General features: G+C 36.1%; 1 protein-coding gene across 1 annotated transcript in view; it reads left to right on the forward strand.

The window, feature by feature from the left end:
• Positions 1–27,392, forward strand: part of LOC136854199 (fibrinogen C domain-containing protein 1-A-like) — a 514,845-nt gene that overhangs the window by 372,808 nt on the left and 114,645 nt on the right. The window contains exon 3 of the mRNA XM_067130506.1: positions 14,215–14,363. Within this exon, the coding sequence (XP_066986607.1) occupies positions 14,215–14,363 (149 nt within the window). The remainder of the gene's footprint in view (positions 1–14,214; positions 14,364–27,392) is intronic.

A 27,392-nucleotide genomic window follows, 5' to 3' on the forward strand; every position in this document is an offset into this window, starting at 1 on the left:
AATATAATTTCCCTCTCTTCAGACGAAAAACTTTTTTGTTCGCATAGAACTTGTTTTTCATTGTAAAAATGAGAACGCCCTAGTTTGTTCTTTCATAAAAGAAGAAGAAGAAGAGGAGGTGGAAGAAGATGATGAAACATTCGTTGTCCCGTAAAATGCTCCTCTTTCGAAATAAATGTAATCATTTTCCCCTCACAAAAGGTTTCTCTTTTCCTGGAACTTGTTTCATATCCAGAAAGAAAAGAAGAAGAAGAAGAAGGACCGGAGTTATTCCTTCATAAAAAAGGGGAACTTTCGTTTTTCTCTCAGAGAGCAGGAGAGGGGTGTGGAGATGAGAGAGAGAGAGAGAGAGAGAGAGAGAGAGAGAAAAGAATAGTCTTGTGTTTCTCGATCCCTCTTGTAAGGGCGGCAGGGCTTCTCTGTTTACTTTAGAATCTTGGAAATCCTTACTTCTTGGCCCTTCTTCCTTGGACACTTCCTTTTCCAGGTGAACTTCTGGTTCCTCTTCCATCTGGTATTTCCTTCACGCATGAGTTCACTGTGTGTTCCTTTTCCTTCTGCGTTTATATTCAACCTCTGCAGGTTTTCAGCGTTTTCTGGTAAGGTTCAGTCGTCGTGTGGCTTCCTATGAAACATTTTACATCTGTCCATCTACCTGTCTAGCTAGTTGCACACACACACACACACATATATATATATAAGCTGCAAATGTCGTTTAATATCCAGTTCACACTACTTCGGGAATATCCCCAATTGGGAATTATCACCAGAGGGGAATTTTATAAGTGATAAATGGATCGGTACCGCCGGGTCTCGATCCCTCGACACAGTACCTTCCGACGACTCCAGTCGACGGTCAAACCACTGAGCCACTTATGAAATTCCCCTTCGGTGATAATTCCCCATCGGGGGTATTCCCGAAGTAGCGTGAATTGGATATTAAACGCTTCATGATTATGTATATACATACATATATATCACAAAAACTGTGTTTTTTATATCCACAAATATTACCACAAGGAAACAGTGGGATTCGAACATCTGCTTGGTTTAGAAACTTTGGAAATGCAGTGACTTTGACAACTGAGCCATCGTGAGCCATATAAACGAGGCAGCGGTTCGAATCCCACTGGTGACGAAACGCTTTTGACTTAAAATTCCACATGGGTGTAAGTATGATGAACTGAAAAATAACAGAAATCTGTGGTTTGATATTTTTGGATATGAATACATACATGTGTATGTATGTATATATACAGTATATATATGTATATATATATATATATATGTGTGTGTGTGCGTGTGTGTGTGTAAACATTAAGCTGAATAGGTGGTGGCTCCAGGGATAAAGACAGTTCAACTTTCACTGACAGATTCATTCCTCAATTGTCAATCCTGTATGATTCCGCTGTGCAGAAAACTTCCACAGCAGTAGCCACTTCATACACGTACACAGCTGAAGGTTCATCAGCTGCCCGTCGAACCTCCACACAGGCGCGGCGCCATTCGCTTATCTTGCGGGCCATCTTGCTCTTCCTGGATATTAGCACTCCTCTCTTTTAACACCTCTTTTCTTCCAGCTATTCAGCAATAAATATTGGACTCCTATTCAAGTGCTAAATTTCATTCCTTGTTGAATAAGAAACCGGGGCTTTTATGTGTCGTAATGTAAAATTCTTTAGTCTCTACATAAAAAGTTAGTATTACTTTGGCTTGCCACGAATATATTGATTCATTGCGGAGTAGTGAAGTCAGCAGCCATTGTTACTACAAAAATCGTGAGCAAATTATCTCGGCTCGTGTGAAAATTCAGTTGAGATTTTTTTTTATCTATAAATTCACTATTCTCCTTTGCTTTCAGGTTAGTATGACCTGCTAGTCATCACTGCTTAAAAAGTACGAGAAAGTGACGAAACACTTTTTTGTTAAAAATTATAATTAGTGTAATTGGAGGAAGGAAATTTTATTTAAAGTGGATTGCGTCTTGATAATCAGAATATGACCAAAGATATCTTTTATCTTTTTCTCTGCTGAGATATCGAAACCACAGAGTAGCCTTCAGAAGACAGGAAATAGGAAGAATCAATGTTGTTCATGATTTTGAGTAAAACATTCTAAAAATACATTTACGCCACCATTTTCTGTTTTGAATTTTTGTTATAAACTCCATTCTTCAATAAAATGAGCCCTGTAGTGAAATAACCTTCATTCGTATAGCACCTCACGACAAAGAACTTAAAATAAGCGAGGAAACAAAATTGTGTTTTTTATCAAGAAAAAACATTTGAGTATGCGTTCAGCAATATATCCATACCTGCAAAAGATTTCCACTTTTCCAACGAAGATCTTCGGTAATTATTGTTGTACATTAAAAGAAAAGAAAAAATTATGAAAGAATAAATTAAAAGAGCTAAAATTGAAATGAAAACATTTCAACTTACAGCTGAAAATTTTATACTTTGCAGAAACGTAAACACTTGATCCCATGTTACAACAGATAATTTTCTTTTGAATAGCGAGAGGACTGGGTATAGTTTAATCATAGGTACAATGATATAACTGGTGTTCTAGCTACTAAACTACGATTAACTGTCTATATGTAAACATATATATATATATATATATATATATATATATATATATATATATATATATATATATATATATATATATATATGATATATATATATATAAATGTGTGATGAAGTGCTACTAGCTAAATAAACATAGAGGTAACAGTTTATACCACCCAGGTATTCCCAGCGTTTGTGTTTTATTTTTCACCTTGATAAATTTAATGGTTGCCATTTTTCTTTATCTGTCAATCAGTCTATCTAATCTACCTACCCACCTATCTATCTGTCTATCGATCTATGTGTTGTTCATCATCATTACGAACTGCAAATTTTCCCTACCCACCTCCAAGTCCTGCCTTCCCTCGGAGTAATTATGACCCTGCAAAAAAAAAAAATTAAAGTGTCCACCGCGCACTAGGAGTAAGAACAGACCATTTTTCCCCTCGCGCCATTCCAGGTTTCCATGAAAGAGGAAGCATCAAGAGGGGAACCGAGGGGACTTGGAAGTAAGAGCCTTCTCCCTTTCCGCGTATCTCCCCTCTCGGACCATTCTGCGACAAAGTGTGGCTCAGAAGTTTATGCTTAAATGCTGCCTGGTAAATAAAGGACAGTGTCCGCGCGGTCTCTCATCACTGGCGTCCATTGTGTAATGGGTGGATGCTAAATTAGTTCATTTGCATCAGCACGGCGAGATGTACGTATACACACGTATACGCGCCTGCACACACACATATGTGGTATATGTGTGTTGTGGCCTGTGTGCAAGCTTGGCACACATAAACACACATATAATTATATACATACATACATACATACATACATACATATATATATGTATGTATACATGTATGTATGTGTGTATGTGTGCGCGCTTAGGTAGTGTTTCTCCTTGCTATACACATGTGAAAGAAATATAAACTTTCTTGCATATCGGAAGGCAGAGTAAGCAAAGAGCTTTAAGAAATGTATCTCAGAAGATGAACGCCATTGAAATGCCAAGGATGCGAAGAATTTTACATGCACAACTGAGCGCGTGCAAGAGCGAGATGTCGGGTCTCAAATCAATGCATGGTGTTTGTGACATATAATATATATATATATATATATATATATATATATATATATATATATATATATATATATATATATATATATATATATATATATATATATATATATGTATATATATGTATATATATATATATATATATATATTATATATATATATATATATATATATATATATATTATTATATATAAATTTGTTTTGGTATGCATATATTTGTGTGGTTATTTCTGTAGTGCGTTTTTAATTGTGGCTTTTCATCGCTATAAGTGTTATTGAAGGGATGATAAGCTATTCTTTGTTGTTGCTGAAGAAAGATTCTGTAAAGACACACATGCTGTTCATACGAAGAGCAGTTAGAGTTTGAAAACATCTACATACACACACACAGTTAGCTTACTGAAGCTCTTACACAGAGTTCATTGCGCCTACTCTCACAGACACAAAAACCAGATTAGCACAGACAACCAAATACACAGGATCATCTACATTTTCTTCCACAAACTGCAGGCAACTGCTGTTTTCTTTAAATAGTCCCCACTGGCATTAACAATATACAACAACAAAAAATTGCTGGAACAAGATCAACACCAACTCCTCAGTAAAATGTCAGTTGATTCAAAGAACTTAGTGAATCTTAACTTTATAGCAAAAATCCATTCGTCTATTCACATGAAATACTTTCAACAGACAGACAGATAAAATAATGAAACCAGTATCAGGTCCTTCTTGACGTACACTATTAAAAATAAATTTTAGTGAATATTTCTTTGATGAACGAAGTCGATTTGGAGTAACGAATGCTATTTCAAGATTTTAATTATATACAGTAAGTGTTAATTACTGGGAACACTAATAATAATAATAATAATAATAATAATAATAATAATACAGTATATACAATGCAGTGCTATCAATATATGTTGTTTTGTATAATACAGTTAATCTACTGGAAACAGACTATACTTTTAGAGACTACTTTTAGACTTGCCATCGTCCAGTCCGAGGGCAGCTTTCTCACCATCATATATAAATATGCAGAAGAACGGTACCTAGATCAGAGTTTCGGAATAATAGTAATAAAGAAAACCCTGGAGAACAGTCCCGTTCTTTAAAGAAGAAGATAAAATAAGGCCCGTTCCTTGAGTGCGAATCTTGATATATTGTTAGAAATACACTCAAGATCCTTATAGGCTTTAAAGGACTGCTGCCCAGTTTCATTCGCTCTGAAGATAAGAACAGCAGTGCTTGTAAATCCTAAGGATTTTAAGAGAATTTCTAGCAATATGTCAAGACTTACCCTCGAGAAAAGGGTCTTATTTTTATCATCAACAATAATAAGAATAATAATATGCATGATTTTATAAATGCAAACGATTCTCATCTCCCAGTCAAGTAGAAGGTATTTTAAAGTTTACATGAAAAGATAAAAAAAGGAATTTACGAAGTATCCATAAGTGTTTGTACGCCACGGTGACCGATGAATAACAACGCCTCTTTTGAAACAGGGAGAGATGGATGTGAAGGGTGGCCTTTGAAGGGAGCAATATGTCGTTTTCAATTTAGTGAGAATATTTGCGAGAAATGGTGAGCCCTGGACGGGAGGAGGTAGGAAGACTTTACACTTGAGAAAACGAAGTTGTCGGTCATAACGTTATTAACGTTATTTGTAATGTTTTAATTGTTTGTGAAGATATTAAAGAAATATAGTTGAGACTGTGTGTGGGTTAAGGGGTTGATCGATGGGACATGACGTTAAATGAAATGAATCTGTGTAAAGTATTTTTTTGATAAAGTTTCCCTGAATGAATGCTTGACAATGGTCTAAGTCTTCGGATGCTTGAATGTGTCAATTAGTTAAAATGATTTTGAATTCGCCCTCGTGAGTGACTAGGAAATTGGTGTTACAAAAGCTAAATGCTAGAAAAAAAAAAGATAATACAGGCAAAGTAACAGTAGAAAAAAATGATTAAAAAAGAATTTAGTTTCATCACCTTGGTCGTTCTGTTTTTCCTACCTGAAGGAAAATTACGTGAGAGGGGAAAGGACGGGAAATTAATAACAGAGAAGGAAATTAAAGTGTAAGCCCCAGATGTAACAATGTTAGAAAAAAAAAAAACGATACTCCGTTGTGGAATATCCTCGCGTCTTCGTTTACCACCATCACGTTTTGAAATATTTTGTGATGTCATTATTTAGGTCTGCGAGTGTCTGTATGCGCCTCAAGCGGTGCACTGTAGGCATTACTTAAGGTTTTTTTTCTATCGTCCCTTCGTGCCCTAGCTGCAACCCCTTTCATTCCTTTTACTGTACCTCCTTTCATATTCCCCTTCTTCCATCTTATTTTTCGTCCTCTCTTAACAATTGTTTCATAGTGCAACTGCGACTTCCTAACCTTTCTATTCTCAGTTTCCCTTCCAGCTCTGAATGACCTCATAGGTCCCTGAGCTTGGCCTTTGGAGTAATTTTTATTTTCCATTCCATTCCTGTAAGTGTCGTTGGCCGGGTCGGTATAGTTTTTGGCTAGCACTCTGCTGGACCCGCGTTCGAGTCTCCGCCCGGCCAGTGAAGAATTAGAAGAATTTATTTCTGGTGATAAAATTCATTTCTCGGTATAATGTGGTTCGGATTCCACAATAAGTTGTAGGTCCCGTTGCTAGGTAACCAGCTGGTTCTTAGCCACGTAAAATAAGTCTAATCCTTCGGGCCAGCCCTAGGAGAGCTGTTAATCAGCTCAGTGGTCTGGTTAAACTAAGCTATACTTAACTGTTCGATCATGATAGTTTTGCATTAGCTAAATTTTTTTGAGTTTAAAGTGAACCAAGTAGGTTTTAACGGGAGGTCTTACATTTTCGTTTTGATTTTGGTTATCATTTCATCTCCAAAGAAAATTTTGACTTTTTCCGTCCACTTTCGAAACGCGCTTTTCTTTTATGAGTTCAGTGACCACAAAACTTTCGAATTTCTTCGGACTTTCCTTTGTTTTCAAATGACCTGCGTTGTGCCATTTTACCTTTCATGGTATCCTTGGACCTCGAATCCGAAATGATTCTTTGAGAAAAGGAGTAAGTCGTTTTCGTAATTTTCTTGCCAGTCAAGTTCGTTCGAGGAATTTCTTACCCTTCAGCATTCGTTTCACAAGTATTTCCTACGAGCTTCCTGGTCCCTTAATTGGCATTGGCTAATTTGATTCACCCAGAGTCGTCTTTTTAAATATCGCTTTACTGAATTAGTTTCATAAATTTTCTCCATCCTTGATTCGTTAAACAAATTTCCTCTCCCCCAGATTCGCTTAGCAAATTCTGTCTTCCCCAGATTCGCTTAGCAAATTCGCTTAGCAAATTCCGTCTTCCCCAGATTCGTTTAACGAATGCCTTCCCTCCCCAAATTCTTTTTACAATTTACTCGTTTTCGAGAATTCCAGCCCCGGAAACTAACAAACCTCAGGTTGTACGTCAACCAAAGCGCCCCCTCCCCACCCTTTGCCCGCCCCCATCTCCTCCCCATTTTCTCCCCTCTCCCTTCTCCCCTCTCCCCTACCTCCTCCTTTCTGACCTCACCTCCCATTCAATTCCAGAGTCCATTCCGGTAACCTCACCTTAATGCAAACGGTCTCCGCAGGTTGAATTGAAACAATTCCCGTGTGTATTCTGGAACCATTCTCAGGATGTAGAGCAACACGCACGCACGCGCTCGCGCACGCGCACGACCCATCCTCCGTTCCTGGAAATGCTCTCGAGATTAATGTGTATAAGCTCACGTGTAGAGTTAAGGCTCATAATTGCGATGTTAGTTTGTTTCCTCTTGGAAATGAATCAGGAATGGAATAAGATGAAGGGGTGGGGATGTTGGTGTAGGGTTCAGTGGGTAGGAGAGGGTATTTGGGAGGGGGGTTAGTGTGGTAGTGGTGGAATTCAGGGTAGGGGGAAGTCCTGCTTGGGGAGGAGGGTGGCGTTAATGGGGTAATTTCGACTGATGTCTCATATTCAAGAAATCTATTTATGAGCCAAGATTCAATCTCTCTCTCTCTCTCTCTCTCTCTCTCTCTCTCTCTCTCTCTCTCTCTCTCTCTCTCTCTCAGCTGCACTAATAAGGTGCCGTATTCAGTCTAGCGAGAAGAAATTTAAATACACTACAGTATATATAAATACATACATATATATATATATATATATATATATATATATATATATATATATATGTATGTATGTATAGATAGATAGATAGTTAAAGTTAATACATTTAGCAACTATAAACCCACAAATAGATAAACAAATACATGTTATTTACAGTCTTTAAACAGAAGCAGTGATTTGTATTCATGAATATTATTTCGGATTTGTTACACACTTTGTCAAGGTGCTCTCCAAAAGACAAATTTTCTTCATTTTTTTTTTTCGTAGCGTATGTTTCTTACTCGTCTGCCCCAGCAACCTTACCTTTTTCCCCTTCTCGGAACCTTTCTTCACAAAAAAAAAAAAAAAAAAAAAAAAAAATTGTAGAACTTCAACACATTTTTATCCGAGGTCGTTCAAGTGTATTCGACATCGTATTTTCTTTTAAAATATAAACCCCAGAAAAAAAAAAAGATTGTACCAACTGGAAAACGTTAAAGTTTGTACGTAGCAGCTTTTATCTGTTTCTATAGGACGCTCTCTCTTAAAGAACACGTAAGTTGTGTTTAATTAAAGAAAAATATGCGCTTTGCATCCTTCAAACTCCTCTTTGAGAGAAGAGTCGCCGAGTAAGAATTCTCGGAATTTTCTTCCGGATGATAGGCTCGGAAAAAAGAAATTCTAGAGGCTCGGAACAAAAAGACTGCTGAGGCAAAGGATACGCGAAGTGAAATATCGATGAAAGGGGTAGTTACAGAACAGACGGCCATGAGATGAGGTGATTTTAAAATGGCGTCACAGCAACAAGGGGCATCGATGCTGAAAGCCTGAGATAATGGTAGGCTGAGGGACAGAGACTGACGGACGAAATTTCACAGAGGAAGGAAAGATCTCAGCAATAGAAAGAAAAAAATTTAACTGACGGAGAAAGAGAGAGAGAGAGAGAGAGAGAGAGAGAGAGAGAGAGAGAGAGAGAGAGAGAGATATGTGCGTAAACAGAACATACGCACAAACACAGACAACAGTTATCGGGCGATTTCCAGAGAACGAAACTGAAGATGAAAATGATTTTCCTCGAACACTATCCACCTGACGGTGGTCTGAGATCGCTCGCTGAATTAAAGATGTCCACCTCCTCGGGAGAGTCTGAGGCAGTTGCGATGAATGGAAAAGCCTTTGTACTCCTGTATGTGAAGTATTTTTTATTTGTAATAATGATCATGATGATTTTGCTGATGATGATAGTGATAACAAAGATAATGGTGATGCCAGTGACGTAATAAGATGATTATAATTATGGAACTTGTCACATTTGAACAGATTTCCATGGTTTTTTAAAAGCTATTGTTGAATCGTTAGCTGGTGCTTAGATCAAGCTGGCCTTATGCCAGCACGGGCCCTTGCTTCAGGGCTACTACCTGTAACGTGTCGAGAGGTGTAAGGTGCCAAAGTTGATATTTGTACTGAGCCAACCAACCGAGATACTATTATGGTTGAAGAATATTTAAGCATGCTTTCGAAAAACTGGTAATGATGCACCTTACAGCTTTAACCCCCGTGCCGTCAGTGCACCTCATGTGGCGCACTGTAGGCACTACTTAAGGTTCTTTGCAGCGTGCTTCGGCCCCTAGCTGCAACACCTTTCGTTCCTTTCACTGTACCTCCTTTCATATTTTCTTTCTTCCATCTTACTCCCCTAACAGTTGATTCATAGTGCAACTGCGAGGTTTTCCTCCTGTTACACCTTTCAAACCTATTATTGTCAATTTCCCTGTCAGCGCTGAATGACCTCATAGGTCCCAGTGCTTGGCCTCTGGCCTAAACTCTATATTCAATTCAATTCAGTTCGCTTACAGGTTTAAGACGAGGTAACATCCAAAATTTCCCGAGTTAGCAAAGAAAGGACAGTATCTCCATCGACGCTCGGATAGAGATTCACGCGCTTATCGTTTATCGCCCTCAAAAAGGATCATATATCAGCTGAGGAAAATTTGAATTTTTTCTCGGCCACTCCAGCTCATACTCCTCTCCCCCTCCCTCCTTACTCCCCGCCCCCGGTCCTTGAAAGGATCACATTCTCTTGATGATGAGGAAAGTCTAATACCCTCAGGAAGCAAATTAACATTATTTTCTTTAGCTAATTACTTTTTTTTATTCGGGTGTTTGTTGTGTATATACTCTCTCTCTCTCTCTCTCTCTCTCTCTCTCTCTCTCTCTCTCTCTCTCTCTCTCTCTCGTTTCATATAAATGAGCGGATATGGAAGAACAATTATAATTGCGCCTCCAGCTTCAACAGTAAAAAAAAATTAAGGCTATAACTACTAGGGAAAATAACCTGAGGAAGCACAATGAAGCCTAATCCATTCATCATAAAAAAGAAGCAAATTTTACTTCTGTGAACTTAAGGAAAAATTATTATTTATAAGTATTTATGTATTAGAATCCTTTTGATCGGTCTCAGAAGACTTGAAATCACGTTTCACGGAAACTGAACCGACGGCAAGCTCGGAATCAGAAACATTGAAGAATATAGAGAGAAATGAGCATCTGGTATTAATTACATGGCATTAGCTAGAGTACAAGTGCTAAGTGTTGACAAAAATTGACGGGTGGATGTATATGACTGTTCACAAGTCCGTCAGACAAGGTGAACTTTTTGTGTGTCCTTCGAAAGTGAAGTGTTAGATACTTTAGCTCAGGTCAGCGTGTAGGAATAATGGTAACAATATTCTGGTCATGATCACTTAGTAGCAAATAGGAACTGTTTTCCCTAGACAAATTAAGCACATAGGCTCTTCATATGAAAACGGTAAAAAAAAAATTATGGATTTTGGCAAAAAAATCTGGATAATGAGGAAAGGGATATTTTTGTTTTCAATGGAAGTCAAGACCCAAGGAATTTTTACAGATTTTTTTTTGGGGTTGGGGGGGATGAGGGTGGGGATGTCCGTTGTGTGTTTGGGGAGGAAGGGGGGAGAGGGTCACTAAACAACCTCTTCCTCAATGTACGTTTTGCCCAATTGACTGGAATATCGATGCTCATATTTTTGGCGGCTGCTTTATCTCAGGTGTTAAATACAATTGCCTTACGTTCAAAGGTGACCGTGTAACCAGTACCATTTATCCTTACCTTTGGCCTAAAGGCTTTGTACCCTGTACCCTTGACCTTTGGCCTAAAGGCTTTGTACCCTGTACCCTTGACTTCCAACATTCCGGAATATCAGTTCCCTTGCTTTAGGGAACACTCAGGCACACTTCCCTTTCTGACGGATTGAATTGTTATTCATTATATATATATTTAGTCTTTGTTAGTTTCTGTTTTGCTGTTAACTGGGTCCTTTCAGTTTTTTATTAACAAAACTATTAGTCAAGTTCACTCAAAAGTGGTTTTGTTTCATGTTCAATGTAAATATTTTTATGTAGGACAGTTTTTTAATATATTATTATTATTATTATTATTATTATTATTATTATTATTATTATTATTATTATTATTATTATTATTATTATTATTGAGTGCGGTTCCCAATATGCGCAGACATTTACACGCAAGTATTTTATTATTATTATTATTATTATTATTATTATTATTATTATTATTATTATTATTATTATTATTATTATTAAGTGCGGTTCCCAATATACGCAGATATTTACACGCAAGTATTTTATTACACATCCGCACACACAAAAACACACACACAATTGTATGTGTGTATGTTTGTTGTATTGTATGTGGATAAGTATACGATTGTGTAATTATGATTAGATAGAGGTTGAAGCCTTACTTCCACAACTGTGTATTGGTATATTCAGGGAATTTTAATTAAGTAGATTTGGTGGGGCTTCTACGGTTGAACTGAATTCAATTTTAGGGGAAAAGGTGAATTAAGAGATTAACTGCAGCAGAGGAGAGAGAGAGAGAGAGAGAGAGAGAGAGAGAGAGAGAGAGAGAGAGAGAGAGAGAGAGAGAGAAGAATCACGGTGTTTGTGCAATGGACGGAACCTCTGAAAGAATGCTTTGTTTGGATTCACAATGGTTTTATTTAATGAAGAAGGACACATTTCAAAAGGTTTCTCACGCGAATATAAAAATTTTGGATTTTAATTCCTACTCATTTGGCTTATTCATTGTTTTTTGACATTTGAATTAAATAGGTTTCATTAATGCACTTAGATGATTTACGAAGACAATCGTTGTTAAGTTTCGGAATGCTGCTGCACAATATTTATTTTCCTTTATGAAAGGAAGCGATCTTCGATACTCCAAGATTTCCTTTGAAACTTCGTACTTCAAATTATCATTCCGAAAATTGGTTGTGTCCATGTGCTTAATTTCCTTTATTTTCTGGATCTTTCTGTTTTGCTGTCAAATCATATCAACTCCATTTTTCACTGTCATAAGTACTGAGTGGATGAAAGGGCCCCAGTGTTTGGCTTGATAGCCTAAATTTCATTCCTCACATTTTATTGATTTCATTGGTTTATTTCGATTATAAATTGTTATTCAAACGATTTTTAGCTCGTTCTTTTTATTGACTTGAAGGTTAAATTTTTGTCCCAGAAATTTCTCTTATTGATTCTGTCACCTGAATGATGAGAAGAAAAATCTGCACATCTCTACAAAGTCTAAATGATAATTTTTTTTATTTATTTATTGCTGTGCATCGTCTCAGTGAGATAATAAAGACTGCAGCTTTCAGATTTTTAGTAACCTATTTGCAAATGCTATTAAAAGCCATTTTACGTTTACATGCTAAACTGTAGTCACAAGTGTGTAATTTTGATTGATGTTTTCATTACTCTTTCACTTTTAGTGCTGTATATGTAATATAAAACCTGTTTCCATCAATTTGCGTCATATCCTCGCGGTATTTTCCACCCATCTGCTTCGCTTTCTGGCTATAATACCTTTTTCATTTGTGGGAGATACTCCATAAAAACACAGTTGTGGGATATACTCCATAAAAACACAGTTGTGGGATATACTCCATAAAAACACAGTTGTGGGTTATACTCCATAAAAACACAGTTGTGGGATATACTCCATAAAAACACAGTTTTGGGATATACTCCATAAAAACACAGTTGTGGGTTATACTCCATAAAAACACAGTTGTGGGATATACTCCATAAAAACACAGTTTTGGGATATACTCCATAAAAACACAGTTGTGGGATATACTCCATAAAAACACAGTTGTGGGATATACTCCAAAAAACACAGTTTTGGGATATACTCCATAAACACACAGTTGTGGGAGATACTCCATAAAAACAGTTGTGGGAGATACTCCATAAAACACAGCTGTGGGAGATACTCCATAAAAACACAGTTTTGGGATATACTCCATAAAAACACAGTTGTGGGATATACTCCATAAAAACACAGTTTTGGGATATACTCCATAAAAACAGTTGTGGGATATACTCCATAAAAACAGTTGTGGGATATACTCCATAAACACACAGTTTTGGGATATACTCCATAAAAACACAGTTTTGAGATATACTCCATAAAAACAGTTGTGGATATACTCCATAAAAACAGTTGTGGGATATACTCACAGTTGTGGGATATACTCCATAAAAACACAGTTGTGCGATATACTCCATAAAAACACAGTTGTGGGATATACTCCATAAAAACAGTTGTGGGAGATACTCCATAAAAAACACAGTTTTGGTCTATGGACTGCGGACCTGAGCCGGGATGAGAAAGGGTTACCTTTAAGCCCTTGGGATTACTTTCTATTTGAGGGGCACGAAGGAAGGGAAGACGCGGGGAAAGGATGCTTTAACCCTTCTGTAGATAAAGTAAATAAGGACTGAAGGCCGTTACTCTCAGCAGCGGCCACCTTTGTGGGAGAAAGAGATTTCTGGTTAAATAACAACAGCTGTGTGGATAACAACTGGAGCCTGTTCATCGATAATGATAACAGAAATGCGTGTAATTGTGCTTGTGTGTGTATTTGTAATTTGTATATATTTCTTTTGTTTGCTTTTCCTATTTGTTAATTAAGAATGTTTGTCTGTCTATATATCTACTTATCTGTCTGTCTGTCTATCTATCTATCTATCTATCAATCAATCAATCATATCTATCTATATATCTATATATGTATATATATATAATATATATATATAATTTCTATAAATATGTATATTTATATATGCATACACTATAATATGTATCTATATAATATATATATATATATATATATATATATATATATATATATATATATATATTTTTTTTTTTTTTTTTTTTTTTTAGTGTTTGTGAGTGGTTATGCGCGCGTGCGCGTGTAAACTCGCTCGCTCCTTCAAATACACCCCAGCCCCTATTTCTTCTGTTTCAGTGAACACATTGGATATTTATTTACGGAGATATGACTCCACTCCCTGCCTTTCTCCTCACTGTTATTAACACTACCTTCCTTCTTCCTCTCCTCAGGAGGAGGAGGCGGCGGAGGGGATTCCAGGAGGAAGGCGGCCCAGATGCAGGAAATGGTTTCCGAAGCTTTGGAACAGCAGCTGGAACCCCTAAATACGGCCCTGCGATTAGTCAGACTCGACACCTTCACCGAGAACGTTCATAGACAGGTAAGAGGGACTTCGGTGCGGACTGCGTCAGATGGCTCCTTCCTCGCCTCAAGAAAACCTTCTCTGCGCCCATAGTTTTTTTTTTTTTTTTTTTTTTTTCTTTAAATATCTATTGCTTTTTTTTCTTATGGAGGTTTGTAATCTTAGAGGAGTCTAATTCTCTCTCGTGTCTTGAGATTATAGTCAATTCTTAGTTCCTTATTTTTCGTTTATTGATTTAACAAAAGGGGTGGGCTTTATGGAACCTGGTTCCTTTTAGCGATCAAAGATTACTTTAAATTCTTGTCTTTTTTATGCTTGCTTTTTGCTTTTATGGTGAGCCAAGAGCCATTTACTGTATATCGTTTTAGTATTGAGCTAAATTATTTTGGAATTTGAATACATATATTATATATATATATATATATATATATATATATATATATATATATATATATATATATATATATATATATATATATATATCTTAATGATGAATAATATTGCCAAGACCAGGAAGAACATTCTTTATTATACGAGCTTTCGAGGTATAAAACCTCATCATCAGGCTGAAAAACCCACCAGGATGAGAATCAATGAAATTACAATAAAATGAATTATCATAATAAATCTTCAGCAAAAATACTAACCAAATATATAAAATGAACAGTAAATACAAACTAGAAGGGTGAGACGCAAAATAACGAAAAAATTAAAAACGAACACAAACATAAAAATTTAAAAATAAGGTGAAATGTAAACAAACTACCACTCACAAAGTAAAATATTTAACGACCCAATTGTGTACCTACTATGAAATTATAAGATAGCTAGTTGAATACCAGACGAGTTGTTGTTCAATTCCGGTTTCATCTTTTTAATAAACAGCGACTCTGAAATCAAAAGGTCCAGTTTGTTTGAACAAGAAGACAGTACCTGAAAATCCAGGTCAGTGAAAGGATGGTCCTGAGCTAAACTGTGTTCCCTAGTGGCAGAAAAGGGTGGTTTGGAAAGAGGAAACCTAGTTGTAATAGACAGACCTCTGTGCTCCGAAATTCCAGCGGGAACTGGATCCCACGTATCGCAGACCACACTGCGAACAAGTGAACAGGTAAACGACACAGGAATTAAGGTCCACAGGCAGAGTAGGCTTCTCCCTCAGAAGTGATTTTACAGTAAAAGGATTATTGAAAACAAACCGGAAACTAATTTGAGGGAGACAATGCTTAAGCATTTCTTGTAACTTTTTTCGGACCAAATAGCTACTATGACCAAGGTGAGGCAATTTAATGTACTCTACATCTTTACTAGCAGTACTGTACAGTACACGGTCTGGGACGAAACTTTCCATTTAAAAATTTTTCAGAACTTTGTAAAATACAAGTACCGAGAGACTGTGTATGTATGTATATATATATATATATATATATATATATATATATATATATATATATATATATATATATATATATATATATATATATATATATATATATATATACAGTATATATGTACTGTATGTATACATACACATACATACATATATATTTGTTTACATATATATGTATGTACTTACATATGCACATTAAATAATATAGTGTATAATAACAATTATCTGTAAGAGAAATGTTTCGGAAGCTGACTTTGCAAAGAAATCTAAAGTCATTGCTAATGTAACAATTAAGCGGCATTATGCCTTCGCTATTATCAGCCTAATCCTTCGGGCTATTTGAGCTTTGTGCTGAAGCTGCCCATTACTTCTTCAAAGAGAAGCACTATGCACCCTAACCTTGTTTTGAACTCTAGTTCTTCCTTGCTGTTAAAGGAGGAGAGAGAGAGAGAGAATGTTTTAGTTTGTTTTGACCGTTCATGTATTTTGTGTTGAACTCTTTGTTCACGTCACACATATATATATGTCTCTTGACTTGAGATTCTGTCAAATCCGGTGATTATCTTTTGATTTTCTACGCCATTTTAGAAAGTATATCTTTTCGACTATAAAGTATTTCTATTATTCTTTCTCTCTCAATTGAATTTGTGCAATAAGATGTAGGAATTAGCACCTGGATTGTTTATAATGCTCTTTGGTTCTTCCTTGGTACACGCACACTCACATGTGTGTGTGTATACATATATATATATATATATATATATATATATATATATATATATATATATATATATATATATATATATATATATATATATATATATTTATATATAAAATATATATATATATATATATATATATATATATATATATAGAGAGAGAGAGAGAGAGAGAGAGAGAGAGAGAGAGAGAGGTGGGGGACATTCTCAACCCTCTTTCAGTGTTATAGCAAATTAGAAATGCCTTCATATACTTGACACTTTCTTTCTCAGTGGGACGCCGGGTCATTGAGTGACTCCCGATAGCATAAACAGAGAGAGAGAGAGAACTTTTTCAAATTTATAATAATAATTTATTTTGATAAAATATATTACTTTACTTTAGCATTGTGTTTCTCTTTTAATTGCCAGCAATTAAATGCCACGTGCCGCAGCGTGGCTACCATAGCATGTGGCGCGCATAGCATCTCATCCGGTGTGAAACGGCATAGGCGAGGCCGTTCACACCGGGTGCGAAGCTATGCCGCCGATGTCTGCGACATAGCGTTCATAGCTTCCAAGATTGCCGGGCGCGCGATTTATGTGGACGTAGCTTGCCTCGCGCATGCACACTTTGGTCCCACAGCAGATGAACGTTCCCGCCTCCCGCTTCTTGGACATTTTGTTTTGAGAAATCAACCCGGTTAGGTTAAACTATTGTTATTATATGAGAATCACGAAATTATTATGAGCAAAATTTAAAAGTAATGAAACAAGGAAATTATTCAATAATTGACTTTTCATCTTGTTTATATGTAAAACGTACTTGATATCTGAATTATGTAAAGTTAATTTAGATGGGGATAAATTTGTGCGTTTGTGCCGGATGAGTGCATATAAGTATAACGCAAATGTGACAAGTGTAATTTAAAAAATACATAAATGTTTGAAGATAACCATTTGGTGTTATAATTGTTTGTGTGGAAACGAACTGACTTTATGGATGTACTGAAACGACTTCAGTAAGATTATACATAGGGAAAGGAACTGTGTGTTCGCAGACATGCATAGCTTTCGGTGTGAACACGCACAGCGAGTATAGCTAGCATGGCTTCGTCGCATAGCGTAGCTCGCTTAGCATCGCATCCGGTATGCCAACGGCCATAAAACGGCCTGACAAAAAGAAAAAGCTGTAGAGCGCTTTCCTTTCGGAGGGAACGAACCCCGAAAACAAATTCTATTTGCAGCAAATGCGAAAACGAGGCGTTCCGTTGTTTTATTTCCTCCCATATAAGTTAAAACCTGATTTTAAACAAGCGTTACATAGGGTTTTCATTACTATTCAGTTAATGGAAGATAGATATGTTGCATGCTAATAAAACGTACGGTTCTTTGATCTGCAGAGCTTTTTCACGAAAAGGGGTTTGATCATTTTTGAGTGATAGGGTGCTTGTTCTTTCTCCTCCTGTTTGCCTTCATGTTTCAATTTCGTTTTAATTTATTTTTTTATTCTTTGCTTGCATTCGTGTGTTTGCTACACAGCAGTTCGTTAGTTGAGACTCAATATGTGCTGAGAGAGAGAGAGAGAGAGAGAGAGAGAGAGAGAGAGAGAGAGAGAGAGAGAGAGAGAGAGAGAGAGTTAGGACTGACTCTCATTTGCAAAGAATTTCCACCATATTTACTACACAGTGAAATACTATTTGGTTAATGTAGAAATCTTATATCTCCGCAGCAACGTGATGTAAATGCTATTGACTTTGTTTTAGAAAAGTAAGAAGAAAATATTATTATTATTATTATTATTATCGACTTCTTTAATACTCATATCATTCACTTTGGTTTCCTTTTGTTCATCATAATATATCATTTCATCGATGTGTTTCACATGGCCAGCTTTTCATCTTTTAATTTCCTTCGTTACATCCTGTTAGTCGAAAATATGATAGTTCATTTTTTTTATTCTCAGAGCAACGTCACATGCGCTCATTCATCGTTGTGACCCATTGTCACTTACAGGAGGAAATGGTTGCAGAATCTCATTTCTTTTTCTGATTTATTTATTTATTTACTGAGCTGACGGTAAATATTTGCAGCCGAGAGCGCTGAGGCTTTTATCTTGCTTCTGATTAGCCGATATTCATGCCTGTGACCAGTCGCTATAAGTTTTAATGATATCGGTTGCGGATATTTACTGTCAGCTACGAAAAAAACAGACACTGTAGTAGGTATTTCTCTATGGTCATGAAACTCGGTACTAATCGAACCCATGCACCGTAACTTTACCGATCGAATTGCTATCGGTGTACTGAACGTGTTACTGTCATCTGAAATGAAAAAAATTGAAATTATTAATCTGCATAACTTCCGAAGGAATATAGAGGCTTTGTTTAAGTACTGAAAGTCAGAGCAAAAACTTGAAGTGTTTCAGAAACTTGCAGAAATATTTTGTCTTTTGGTGGGGCCCAAAAGTCTTCATATTATAAAACCCCCTTTTTCGACCAAAGAAGCAACTGATGACAGTGCGAGCAGAAGACGTCTAGGCCAAACAAAGACACCTTCCAGTTAAAGTAGAAGCCGCCATCTTTCCGCGACAACTTTTTTTTTTTCTCCCCCCTTAATTCTACGTTCCGTAAACGCTTAAGAAAGAGAAAAGTGTGAGGAATACGGATTTCCTTCCGGCTCTGAACTTCTTAAGCCTAACTTTTGGTGAAGCACTAAGTTTTCAAGTTTTTATATTATGTATATATATAAACCGTCTCGCTTTGAAAGGGAGCGCTTTGAATCGAGATGGGAAAGTGGTGCTAAACTTCAGTGAGAGTCCGCGTCGTAATCAGATATTTTGTGCTGCCATCGCTGCCCCGTTTGGAGAACTTTCGCTCTGAGGACTTACGTTTTCAGTCACCATCTTTTTCGACGTAGAAGTGGTTGTGGAAAAGCTCGTATCTTTGTCGTATGTTTACGTTAGTTACATTTACAATGATGCATGTTTATGGTAGTTAAATGTAAAGTGAAACCTAAATGCGTACATGTTAACATTAGTTAAATATACAGTAATATATATTTAATTGTTTAGTTCCTACTGAATATGATTACGTGAGTATGGAAAAACTTGTACAGTTACAGCATCTATATAAGCTTTTGTAAACCTTTGAAGTATTATTACGAAAGCTTTTAATATGTTTCTTTTTCTGTATTTTGAAGAACATTTAAATAATAAAAAAATACCATTACAAACAAGTTAGAGTATGCTTATGTGTACACAAATATATATATATATATATATATATATATATATATATATATATATATATATATATATATAATATATATATAATCTATAATGTGTATTTATATATATATACATTATATATATATATATTATATATTATATTTATATATATATACTTATATATATTTATCTATATGTGTGTATGTATGTATGTGTATATACATGTATATGTACATTTAAATTTATGTAATTATTTTTATTCATATTTACACACACACACACACAGACACACACACACACTTCCACGTATGTATTTTTATACACAGCGCTAACAAAACGAAATAAAATGAAAACACTTCAGCAACACCGCACGCTTATCCCGAAATACATTCCACGTTACCGAAAATCATGGGAACAATGAGAGAGAAACATCGAATGCAAAAACTGGAGAGAGCGGGAGAACAGGGCCTCCGCTTGGCCTTTGTGTTTATGTTCTGCAGCACAAATGAGCTGCACAAACACATCCGTCTCGTTTGTGTTTGCGTTTGTTCCTGGTAAAGACCATTCGCGAAATACGGCGCGCGTCCGAGAAGCAAGGCAGGCAGGCTGGGTGGCTGGCTGGCAGGCGCTCGCAATTAAAGCGATTGCCTCACGCGGGGCCGTTATCGTTCTGTTTGTTAACTTGTGTATCTTCTGCCTCCTCGTCCTCCTCCCCCCCCCCCCCTCCTCCTCCTCCTCCTCCTCCTCCTCCTCCTCCTCCTTGTCGTTTATCGTCATCGTCATCTTCGTCTTTGATGTTACAGTTGGTTCGTCTTCTTCTTCTTCTTCTCTTCTTCTTCTTCTTCTTCTTCTTCTTCTTATTATTATTATTATTATTATTATTATTATTATTATTATTATTATTATTATTATTATTATTATTACTTTAGGTTCATAAAATCCTTTCAATTATTTATGTCTATAATTATCATCATCGCCTCTAACGGCGTTTGAATAATAATAATAATAATAATAATAATCATAATAAAGATTGCTTTGGCTCTCTACTTCGTGCAGTGAAATTAAAATGGACATACACACGAGGTGCCAAAGTGGCACTGTAATTCCGCCGTGGAATACTACGAATACCTTTGTATATTTATACCTAAAATGCTTTCCGACGAGGAAGTAGATAGTTTTTTTTTTTTTTCAGTGGTGAAGTTCATAGGTATTATCGTAAACTATTTACTGTGAACAGATTTACACCATAACACTTCAGAGAATATGCCAACTTAAAAGACTTTTATTCATCTCTTTCGTAATACACAGCTACTTTCATACTTTTGTAAAGGTTCTCCCGAATGAAAGGCGAATTATTTATAATTTGACCTCTTGCCTCTTGTTGCGGATATTTCGAAAGGAAAAGTAATTGCTATTATATAATTACGTCGACGAAGTTAGTTTCAAATGTGTGGTAACTCGGTTGTGATTAAAAATAACTTCACGACTCTTACCTTCTGGCGTCGATTTTCAGTTCCATTGATTATGGTTTTCGAATTATCAAGGGCGGTCGAAAAATACATTGTCAAAGTTTATGGTCCGTTTCTCAGTCATTTATAGCCATGTTCTAGCACGATTACAATGAATTAATATAACGGCTTGGAAAGTCGTGTATTCTACGGGCACACGCGCACGCATATGCAAATCCATGCATGAAAATGCTTGCGAGGTGGGAAAATACGAAAATGTTGGCATGTTGAGAAAATGAGTTAGAGTCGGGTTACAGAACCACGAAGATGGAGCACAGAATGTCAGTATTGAATGCGGAAGAATGAACGCTGCTCGTTTAGGTTTTAGGAGGAAACAGAACGGATGACGGTAGGATAAGAGAAGAGGTGGCTCACAGAATAGGAGAAACAAGGAAGGTAACAGGGTTTGTGCAGAATATTTGGAAGATGTTTGGAATTTCTAAGGAAGCCAGAGCTAGAGTGTATGAACAAATGGTGCACCTAACTCTCTCTAATGGAATTATGGATGCTGAGTGCCTCTCTAACAAAAGTTTGAAGGTGTTGATATGAATAGTATATGCATATTGAATGTGGTGTTTGAAGAATGAAAAGGATGAGAAATATGGTATATCGTAGAAGTGGTGGAAAGGTTACCATAGATGTCAGGATAGATAAATGTTTTGGGATGGTTTGGACTTGTGGGAAGAAGAGAGATCGGTATATTGGGAGTATGGAGAAAGGACAGGGAAACCTAAAAATTGCTGGGTACATGGTTTGGTGAAGGGAGGTATTGAGTATTGGAAGGACAAATTTAACAGCAAGGGAGCATGAGAGGATGTTTCGATGCGCTGCTGATGAGTCTTCTGTGGTTTTGTGTGGAGGCCGCTAATGATGTAGAAGTTTCTGACCGTGGGGTTCATCCATGATTTAACAGTTCAAGTATGAATGAGGCAGCGAGCAATGTATTGCCAACCACAATATAATATATATATGTATATGTGTATATGTATGTATATATATATATATATATATATATATATATATATATATATATGTGTGTGTGTGTGTGTGTGTGTGTGTGTGTATCAGAGATGTATTGGATGTCTGAAAATGGGATTTGCGGATGGGGATGCGAATATCAATTTTTTTTTTTAATTTGCGGATGCAGATGCGGATATCAATCTTTTATATTTGCGGATGCGGATGTGGATATTTGATGACCATACCCTCGCGGATGCGGATATTTTGTAATTCTAAATAATTTAGATATATTTAATTGTTAAGGATGGCTTTCAGCCACATAATTCAAAATTGTGTGTTACCAGGATGCGTACAAACACTAACACCGATACACGAATGTTTTAGTTTTCTTGGCACAGTTATTTCATGCTCATTGCATGATAAAAGGTAACAAAACTCAAAGCCATTCTTCGCATGAGAGAGAGAGAGAGAGAGAGAGAGAGAGAGAGAGAGAGAGAGAGAGAGAGAGAGAGTTTCTGAAAAACGCGGATGTGGATCCGGATGTGGATATCCGAGGCATCTCTAATTTATATATGTCTATATATATATATATATATATATATATATATATATATATATATATATATATATATATATATATATATACTGAAAATTTCTTTGAAAAAGAAATGTGAGCAAAATATCGAATAAAAACTAATTAATATGAGACCATTTCAGAAAACTCGGGTCGTTAGTCAACAAAACATTCATCAAATATTGAAATAATTTAAGTCAGTCGTTCATCAACCCCACAAAAAATGAAAAACCTTTACGAAAGGTTTAAACTTTAAAAAAGGTGCCTGGAATAAATGTATAACGTATCACATTGAGATCTATCTGTATTTTTCCACAACATCATCAAGAGAATATTCACCCACCATATTGTATACCAGTGTCCGTTTCATCTTCCCGCCTACATCACATCCGAACACAACACATATATGTATTTTCCCCCGATGGATAATAGACCTGTGCGCAACAAAAAGGCTTTTCCATATTTCAAAGAAGTATTTCACACCCAACTTTACTGGGAAATATCTATTCCTGGCGTCACTTTCATATCTTCGCCACATTTTTGCCCGTGTCCTTCTCGCGTTAGTCGGAGTTCTCTCTTAATGGAGTCAGTGTCGAGTTTCACTCTATATTTTTATTAATATTTTTTTTATTTACTTTACAGTCACCAAGTCTCTATGTTCATTTCAGCTTCGGTTTGGCTCTCCCTTTTCAAGTTGGTTATTCCCTTACGTGCCAGCTGCATAGAATGTCCAAGATGGGCGAAGGAGGTATATGGCAGTTGATGGCCCTTTAAGTAATTCCGATGCGTTTTCAATCGTTCTTCAATATCGTTGCATATTGAGCAGATAGCAATGGAATGGAGTTCGCATATTGTACGCAGTTATTTATATAGTATGTAGATGCCGTATGTGTTTATGTATGGATGTGCATATATATGTGTGTGTGTGTGTTTGTATATAGAGATAGATATATACATATATATGGACACACATACACACAGAATAAGCCACTTATATCTTTTAATACCCAGTTCAACTTACCTCGGGAATAACTTCCACACAAGGGGAATTATACCCGCCATTCCCTAGTTATTGTTGAGGCATAGTGAACTGGATATCAAACGATATTTTTGGCTTAATATCTGTGAGTACAAAAAGATATCACGGTACATGTGATCATTTCTGTATGTTACATAGAAATTATCATGTACTGTATTTTACATATATATATATATATATATATATATATATATATATATATATATATATATATATATATATATATATATATATATGTGTGTGTGTGTGTGTGTGTGTGTGTGTATTTCTAAGTGTATGTGGCCCACATTGAGAGAGAGAGAGAGAGAGAGAGATTTAGGAAGATATTTACATATATCAAAGAAAGTCGTCTTTACTTTTATGTCAAAGCAAATGATGAAATCATGTTTTCCTGGAAAGGAAAATTGACCGTGGATGTCTTTGGAGATCGAGAATTAACTTTATTATTACAAGGTAACGATGAATAAATGTGAAAATGCAATGTTTGCAAATGCTGTGATTCTTGTTCATGAACTCCCGTAAGGTAGGTCTCTAGTCACGAGTTCCCCATGGAAAAGATCAATATTTCGAGAGCTTCCCACTATATATATATATATATATATATATATATATATATATATATATATATATATATATATATATATATATATATATATATATATATGTATTTATAATTTCTTTTCTGAATTCTTTTGAGTAGCAAACCTTTGTTACTCGTATGTTACTGACATTGTAGGCTCATCGCGAATATTAGTAAGAAAGATTAATGGAGAATTAATATATAATTTATCATTACTGAGTGCGGATTTTTTTTCCATGCGTGACCCATAAGTCCAGTATTCCCTCGTTTTGCATACAAAGTAATCTCATGTAACCGGTTACAAACAAAACTATCAAATAATAATAATTAACTAACGCACCGCTTCCTAGGGCGTTTAATTGTTGGATAATGAATGTTATTAACCAGTTGAAAATAGTTATTTGTTTCTAATTTCATTTTCTAATTACAACAGCACCAAAATGGTTGTCTCAGTGAATATAATAACAGCTTAATGAAAACGGCGTTTCCTTATTAACGTACGAATTATGACTTTATGAAAACAGTTGGTCTGTGTTGGAGAAAATGATGACCTTGATTGAATTTTGTTTCTTGAGAGGTGTTGTCTGGTTCCTTTTAGCAAATCTGCCTTCAGCCATCTTTCCATATGATTCAAGGTTTTTTTTTTTTTTGGGGGGGGAGCCATCCAATATTTATCTTTTAGAGGGAGTTCGTTTTCATTTCTTTGTGGACCGTCTCTCTCTCTCTCTCTCTCTCTCTCTCTCTCTCTCTCTCTCTCTCTCTCTCACACACACACAGATTTCTGTACGTTCTGGAATGGTGATGACTTAGGAGCAATAATATTCTATCAGCTCAAGTATATCGCTATATTAGATTCCCAAAACACTTGAGCAATTTATGATGATATTATGGTGACAAAGTATGACTCTCCATAAAGGAAAATATAATACTAACACGTAACTTATACAGTTCATTAATTGTGTCGTGTTAATTTTGAATAACGTTATCATTTCGCCCCGTGAATTGACATCAGGAATAAATATTTTATTTCAGTTCCGTGGAAATTTGATTAGCAAAAAAAAATAACTTTGACACTATTCGTTTTGTTTAAAAAAAAGAGGTGGAAAGTATGAGTTTCAATTAAAAAAACTATTCAACAATTTCTTCTTAAAAAAAAAAAAACTCTAGTAATTAATGAAAGGCTAATTGCATAAGTAAGTTTTACAAACGCGTCACGAAAATAATATGCTTTCACAAGCTAATAGTTAAAAAAAAAACACTGAATAATAAAATTTCCGACCTGTCGAAGTTCGAGCGAGGAAAGGAAAAACTAAAGTCGGCCAATATTTTACGAAGGCACGACCTTCGTGATGAGGGTTAAAATAAAATTTTTAAAAAATCAAGCGCTTGATTTTGGCTTTCAACATCTTTGTCGCTGTGTGATCGCTGCGTATTTTTTAAGCTCGTTCTGTGATGATTTGCATGTCGTGTTAGAAAAGTGAAATTACATTTCTTGGTGACTGTTATTTTTTTAAATGAGTCTTACACTCGTTCAGCTATCGTTCTTTCATCTTTTTAATTATTTTCCCTTTAACGAAGTCAGTTAATTGCGATGTAATCCTGGTGTTTGTTTTATTCGCTGACCTTTCACCTGCCTTTCGTTGTTTCTTTAGTTAATTATTGTCCTTTATAGAATTAAATTTGTTTCGTAAAATTTCACAATGATATTCATTCAGTTTAATCCTTTTTTTCATTATTCAGTTATTTACCTCAACACTGTCTCAGTCTTTTGTTGTTCGTTATTTAAATATTTCGTTCTTACGCTGAGAGTTTTGTAGAAGTTTTATCCTCTTTCTCATGTAATTAAAGCGATAATGAAAAACCTGAAACACTAATAATAATGGAAGAATAATAACGAAAATGTGCTTTTCACAACTGAAAAATGAATATGATGATGATGATAATAATAATAATAATAATAATAATAATAATAATGATAATAATGCTCTTATTAGTTGACAGATATAAAACAAGTAGAGGGGTGATTATTCAACGTTTTCCCTTGGTTTATTTCAGGTTTTACTGCTTTATTTTTCCCCATAGAAGGATTGCGTCGTTTCCTAAACTATATGTATATATTAAATTAAACAAATAAATAAATAAATAGATTACTGAGTAAACCTCCGAAAAGAATGTCAGATCTCGCTGCTTCCGTAGTTCGTCCGAGCAAAAGGTGGCATAAGAAATAAAAATGTGGGTTTGGAGGCATCTTTTGATACGTCGCCTCCCGGTGTCGCAAGTTTACGAACCTGGAGGAAGAGTCGATCACAGGCGATGCAAACAGAACCACCAGCTGTGTTGACAGAATACAAAGCGCCATTGTGAGGCTCCAGCGAAAGCCATCTCCTTCCTCTGAAGAAGTTTGTTGGGGGCGGGGGGGAGATAAGACTTCTGAATTTGCGTATTCTGTCTCGCAGACGCTGTGGATACAATGTGGGAGAGGACTCTCTTTCTTCCTCCTCCTCCTCCTCCTTGTCCTCGTCCTCGTTCTTTCCTGCCTTCTCCTCCTCCTCCTCGTCCTCCTCCTCCTCCTCCTCGTTCTTTCCTGCTCTTTTCCTCCTCCTCCTCCTCGTCCTCGTTCTTTCCTGCTCTTCTCCTCGTTCTCTCTCTCTCTCTCTCTCTCTCTCTCTCTCTCTCTCTCTCTCTCTCTCTTCGTCTTTATCACTCTCCTTCTCCTCGTCCCGCCTACTCCTTTATCCGATCTATGTGCATTACCTGATCTCCTTTCCGTGAGACCTGTCAAAACCGTTTCATGACGTCACATTTAAACCTTGAAGAGTAAGAGGGTGATTAATGTCAACGGGCTTTCAGAACGAACGGGCGAGCTCTGAACGCGTTCCCCAAAACCAGAGACATATAAGCGCGCAATATAATATAAAATATGCGTCACTGAAATTTGCATAAATTCGCGAAACGCAGGTAGGCCACCACGCTGATTATCATTTAATGAAACTGCAAGCTAATTAGATCTGAGCGTACATTTGCAAAAACTCATTTCTGGAACAGCCCTAATCTAAGCAATTAACGTGGAAG

Source organism: Macrobrachium rosenbergii, chromosome 28 (genome assembly GCF_040412425.1).
Source record: "Macrobrachium rosenbergii isolate ZJJX-2024 chromosome 28, ASM4041242v1, whole genome shotgun sequence".
Taxonomy (NCBI): Eukaryota; Metazoa; Arthropoda; class Malacostraca; order Decapoda; family Palaemonidae; genus Macrobrachium; species Macrobrachium rosenbergii.